This window comes from Thamnophis sirtalis, unplaced genomic scaffold (genome assembly GCF_051295495.1).
Source record: "Thamnophis sirtalis isolate CommonGarterSnake01/CBP01778 unplaced genomic scaffold, rThaSir2_p1.2 scaffold_11, whole genome shotgun sequence".
NCBI classification, from domain to species: Eukaryota; Metazoa; Chordata; class Lepidosauria; order Squamata; family Natricidae; genus Thamnophis; species Thamnophis sirtalis.
In genome coordinates this window covers 15,323,038-15,329,037 of record NW_028261391.1, presented here as the reverse complement: position 1 = coordinate 15,329,037, position 6,000 = coordinate 15,323,038, and the positions used below count along the sequence as shown (strand labels likewise).

Below are 6,000 nucleotides of genomic sequence, written 5' to 3'. Positions count from 1 at the left end.
AACGAATAGTACGTTTTTAAAATTACAGGCCTTTTGTTTCCCCAGAGATGCTGGGAATTAAAAGATACAAGAAATGTTCCAAGGTCACAAAAGATCCAGCCACAAAAGAATATTAAAAAAAAACACAACTGAACCACTTCCAACAGGATGGATAAGGCAATAACAGAACACTTCCAGTGAGTTTTTATTACTAAAAATGGACTATTTTGCACACTTCTAGAGATGGAATTGATTGGGTTCCTTCTGCACTCAAAACATATCCTCTAACAATGAGCTATGTGGTGCAGTGGTTAGAGTGCAGTACTGCAGGTTACTTCTGCTGACTACCTGCAATTTGGCAATTTAAATCTCACCAGGCTCAAGGCTGACTCATCCTTCCATTCTTCCAAGGTGGGTAAAATGAGGACCCAAATTGTTGGGGGAAATATGCTGACTCTGTAAACCGCTTGGCGAGAACTGTGAAGCAGTACATAACTCTAAGTGCTATTGCTCCATCTTCCCTACATTTTTGGTGTGTGTGTGTGTGTGTGAAGCAGTGACATTTGCACTGAAATATAACTTTGGCATTTGGATGGATCCATTGGCATTCTATTGTCTGATAAAAGTGTGTAATGAGTTATGAAAGTTTATTTATATGCCGCCCTTTTCCCTGGGGGGGACTCAGGGCGGCTTACAACTCAAGGGGGAATGATGTCATACAGGTGGCAACTTTTCCCCATTCCTCATGAATACTCATAGAGAGAAGAAAAACTTCTTGTATGTAGAATACCAGCATAATAAAATCAAGATTAGGACTGGCTGTTCTGCTTGAATAAAGTTTTATATAAAACTATATTCACCGATATCATTTTTGTCTTGTGGTGTGTAGTGGTATGGATTATTTAGCCACCTTTTTCTACTACCTCCATTAAGACTAGGTTTATTTCCTTGCAAATACATTTAGAATTGGAACTGGAGATTGCACAAGACTTTTCTCCATAAATTATGTGTCACAGAAGATGTACGGGGGAAGCATGCTATCCTGTACTGGATGTCCTCTAAGCGATGTCTTCAAATGAGTGGCAAATGAATTGTTTTTCTCGAGAATGGTCTTTCTCTGGTTACAAGTTTTCGTCCAGCCACTTGAGATAGCTGTCTCTGGTGTGAAATCCGGCAGAAAAATTAAGTGGCCAAACGGTGAAGAGCATGCAGCCATGAAAACAGTCTTCGAAGTGGTCAATGGTGACCTCCACGCCAGCTTTCTCTAGCCGCTTGGCATACATGAGACCATCATCTCTGAGAATATCAATCTCACAAGTCATAATATAGGTTTTGGGCTGCAGGCGTAATAGCTCTTTTTCAGCCAGAAGCGGACTTGCACGGGCATCTAAGAGGGCAGGAATATTCTGAATGATTTCAGGTTTCCCTGTGGTATGAGTTATTAGTTTGTAATTCTTCCTGAATCTTGAAGGCAGAAGGAAAGTCCAGTCTAGTCGGTCTCTGAAGGAATTGGCCTCGCTCACCTCTAGGGAAGTGTGATTGTTCATCAACATGGACTGGACAAAATCATAACTTCCATTGAAATACTCTATCCAGAACGCCACCATCACTGAAGGTGTTAGGATTGGGCTGAGTTTGTTCTGTTGGTATGAAGGAGTGTTAAAATCAAAAGGTTGAAGGACGGGATAGATTAGGGCCTGAAGTTTAAATCTACTGGTTATGTTCTCCTCTTGACTTATCTGTAGAAAGAAGACAGAAAACAGGCAGTGATTCAGTCAAACAATCCATGCCTACAGATCTTTAATACAATGACCCATAATTTGTTTTCTTCAAGGTTTCTTGGGAAATCCAGAAACTCAACATGCTACATTGTAACAGCATGCCATGATGTAAAAAAAGATGTTGAGACTCCAGAAAGAGTGCAGAGAAGAGCAACAAAGATGATTAGAAACTAAAACATATGGAGAACTGTCCAGGAACTGGGTATGTCTAGTTTGATGAAAAGAAGAGACATGATAGCAGTGTTCCAACATCTCAGGGGCTGCCACAAAGAAGAGGGAGTCAAACTATTCTCCAAGGCACCTGAGGGTAGAACAAGAAGCAATGGATGGAAACTAATCAAGGAGAGAAGCAACTTAGAACTGAGGAGAAATTTCCTGACAGTGAGAACAATTAATCAGTGGAACAGCTTCCCTCCAGAAGTTGTGGATGCTCCAACACTGGAAGTTTGTAAGAAGATGTTGACTAACCATATGTCTGAAGTGGTGTAGGGTTTCCTGCCTAAGCAAGGGGTTGGACTAGAAGACCGTCAATGTCTCTTCCAATTCTGTTAATCTATCACATTCTATATGAGTGAATGGATTCAACCCATGTGTACAACATAGAGACACAACAAGAAAGTTTGTTTCTTATTCTCTATCATGTCTCTTCTCAAAGAGCTTGAGGTCACTGGAGAAATTCCTTGTCAGGGAGAACAATTAATTGGTGAAATGTCTCCTTCAGAATTTATGCGTGCTGCATCACTGCAGATATTTAAGAAGATATTGGACACAGCCATTTGTCCCAAATGGTATAGTGCCGGGATGGCGAACCTATGGCACCCATGCCACAGGTGACACACGGAGCCATTTGTCAGGGCACGCAAGGTGTTGTCCTATTAACTGGCCAGCGCGCGCTAACCAGCTGAGTTCAGCCTTTTTAAAGCCATTTTTCGCCCTCCTCAGGCTTTATAGGAGCCTGGGGAGGACGAAAACAGCCCTCCACGCCTCCCCGGAGGCCCTCCAGAGGCTTCAGGAGCTTCCCTGAAACCTCCGGAGTGCAAAAAAATAGGCCCTATGGGCAAACCAGAAGTTCAGGAATGAACTTCCGGTTTGTTTGTAGGGCCGGTTTAAGACCTCCAGTGCCTTCAGGGACCTTCAGGAGGCTTCCCTGAAGGCTCCGGAGGACTAAAAACGACCCCACGAGCAAAGTGACTTCCGGTTTGCTCGTATGGTCATTTTTCGTCCTCCGGAGCCTTCAGGGAAGCCTCCTGAACGCCCCTGAAGGCTCCGGAGGGCTTAAACCAGCCCTATGAGCAAACTGGAAGTCTGTTCCTGAACTTCCGGTTTGTCCATAGGGCCGGTTTTTTGCACTCCGGAGGTTTCAGGGAAGCTCCTGAAGCCCCCGGAGGGCCTCAGGGGGGGAGGGGGGAGGGGGAGTCAGTTTTCATCCTCCCCAGGCTCCTATAAAGCCTCTGGAGCCTGGGGAGGACGAAAAAAGCATGCAAAAAAGGGGGAAGCGCCTGTCATGCGCGCATGCACACTGAGGGAGGTCGCACATTGCATTATGGGTGCGGCACACCCATGCACGACCCCCCTGCGACCTCCCCACTTATGGCATGCAAGCCAAAAAAGTTTCACCATCGCTGGTACAGGGCATTGGTGTCAAACTAGCAGTGTTGCGTTACTGTCACGTGACGTTTCACAACGATTTTCCCATTTGCAAAGCTGGGGTGGGCGTGGCCTGGACGTGATGCATCTGGCCCGTGGGCCGCCAGTTTGGCACCCCTAGTATAGGGTCTCTTGCTTGAGGAGATTGGACTAGAAGACCTCCAAGGTCCCTTCCAACCCTGTTATTCTGTGATTCAGCAGTCTATTCCAAAACTGATTCGACAGATCACAAATTGGCCAACCTTAAGATCAAAGAAGGCATTACTTTTCTTGAATGGCATATCATTTAATAGATAATTAAATAATAACATAATTACATGTGTTTACAATATTTCATAATTTAAGCAAACCTAAAGTCATCATGTCAAAGAAAAAAAAATGGAGGGGATTGCAGTTAAGTAGTCCTGTATTATTTATCTCAGTTAGTCTCAAAAATAAACTGCTAGGGCAGCCTATCCCTTCAACCCATAAGGATAATTGTTATGCCTGATTAGGTACTCAGTGCCTGGGAACAGGTCTAACATTATGAAAGGAGCAGGAGCAGCGTATGAAGAAGTCCACTGGAATTCAAATGATTGCCACTTAGTTTGGTTATATCAATTAGAGGCACACGGAAGCGAAATAACTTTTGTCACACAGTAACATTCCATTTTGAACACTATAAATCAAAGTAATTTCTCCGCTTATTATTGAATCTGTAAGGAGCCTGCAGTATGTGATTAAAACACCGCTTCTATCCTAAACTCAATATGTGGGCTTTTCCCCACACCCTCCTGTATTGCAAAAAAGAGGCTTAGTCTGGCAGCATGTATTTTCTTTCACTGAATAAATCTCACTTGATTAGGTGGGTTTTACATAATATACTAACCAAAAACAAAGAGATCACACTACAGATTAGTGGGAAGCGTAGACCAAGGAGCTAAGGTGTCTGATTGGATGGGGAATTATTAACTGGAAGCTTTTTGTAATCTAAATGTGTTGTACAGCTTACCTCAGGTTAGCAAACAGTCAGAACGGGCTGGAAAAGAGAATTTGTAGTCCAATACTTCTGAAAGGTTATTGTTTTGGATAGGGTGCATGAATAATAGAGATGGAAAGAACCCAGAGAATAGAATAGAATAGAATTACAGAGTTGGAAGGGACCTTGGAGGTCTTCTAGTCCAACCCCCTGCTTAGGCAGGAAACCCTACACCACTTCAGACAAATGGATATCCAACACCTTCTTAAAAACATCCAGTGTTGGAGCAAACTAGACATACCCAGTTCCACCCACCATTTTGTATATGTTTTAGCCTCCAGTCCCCTAATCATCTTTGTTGCTCTTCTCTGCACTCTTTCTAGAATCTCAACATCTTTTTTAACATTGTGGTGACCAAAACTGGATGCAGTATTTTGGCTGAGTCAACCCTGAGCCGGTGAGATTTGAACAGCCGAACTGCAGAACTGCAGTCAGCTGAAGTAGCCTGCAGTGCTGCATTTAACCACTGCAGCCTAGAACTGTGTTGGCTTTTTTGGCAGCTGCTGCACACTGATGGCTCATGTTTAAATGGTTGTCCACTAGGACTCCAAGATCCTTCTCACAGTTACTACTCCACCCACCCATCCATCCTTCCTCTATCCTGGCTTTTCAGAAATTGTCTCTTTCTCCATTTCCATGGGAGCAAACAAGAATTGACCACTAAAACCATCCCATAAGAAGTGAATGTGTCCTCACTTAGTCCCAATCCTGGTACCTTCTGCACAATTGAGGATGGATCTGTGTCTGGGTCATTTCTTACCTCTTGGCACAAGGCAGCAGCCAGGTTGCCTCCTGCGCTATCACCGGAAACTGCAATTCTGGTGGGATCCACAGAATATTGAGCTAGGACATCTGGCAGCAGGAAATGTTTGGTGGCCCGGAGGATATCATCAAACTGTGCCGGGAAGTGGAAATCTGGCACTAACCTGTAACTGCAAAGAAAAGGGTTTTGTGTTATGACAAGCCAGGTTTTATAGGTCATGATGAATTGCCAAACTGAAAAAATGGCAGTCAAAATGGCAAATTACGGAATGTGGTTATGAGCAACGGAGAAAGAAAATATGGTTGGGAATGGTTGGGATACAGTTAGAAAGAAGAGTGTCATGGGGTAAGGTTAGGGTTCCCCTCGCACATATGTGTTAGTCGTTCCCGACTCTAGGGGGTGGTGCTCATCTCCATTTCAAAGCCGAAGAGCCAGCACTATCCGAAGATGTTTCCGTGGTCATGTGGCCGCAATGACTAAATGCTGAAGGCTGTTACCTTCCTACCAAAGGTGGTTCCTATTTTTTCTATTTGCATTTGTACGTGCTTTCGAACTGCTAGGTTGCTAGAAGCTGGGACAAGTAATGGGAGCTCACTCCATTATGCGGCACTAGGGATTCGAACCGCCGAACTGCCAACCTTTCTGATCGACAAGCTCAGCATCTTAGCCACTGAGCCATCACGTCCCTTAGTGTGATGGGGAGATTGGGTTAATAACAGCAATATTTTGCAGTATGAAGGTACACAGGAAAAAAGGATGTCCCGCTTGTGATCCATTTCGCGAGTTGCTGATTTTACTGCCCAAAATTCATA

The 6,000-nt window shown here is 44.0% G+C and overlaps 1 protein-coding gene across 2 annotated transcripts in view; it reads right to left on the bottom strand.

Moving 5' to 3' along the window:
* Nucleotides 1–801: 801 nt before the first annotated feature.
* The window catches only part of NCEH1 (neutral cholesterol ester hydrolase 1), a 32,664-nt gene continuing 27,465 nt past the window's right edge, over nt 802–6,000 (bottom strand). For both annotated transcript variants that reach the window (XM_087725239.1, XM_087725240.1), the window contains 2 exons: nt 5,186–5,357; nt 802–1,718 (listed from right to left, as the gene is read on the bottom strand). In XM_087725239.1, the coding sequence (XP_087581365.1) occupies nt 1,101–1,718; nt 5,186–5,357 (790 nt within the window). In that variant the 3' untranslated portion in view covers nt 802–1,100. The remainder of the gene's footprint in view (nt 1,719–5,185; nt 5,358–6,000) is intronic.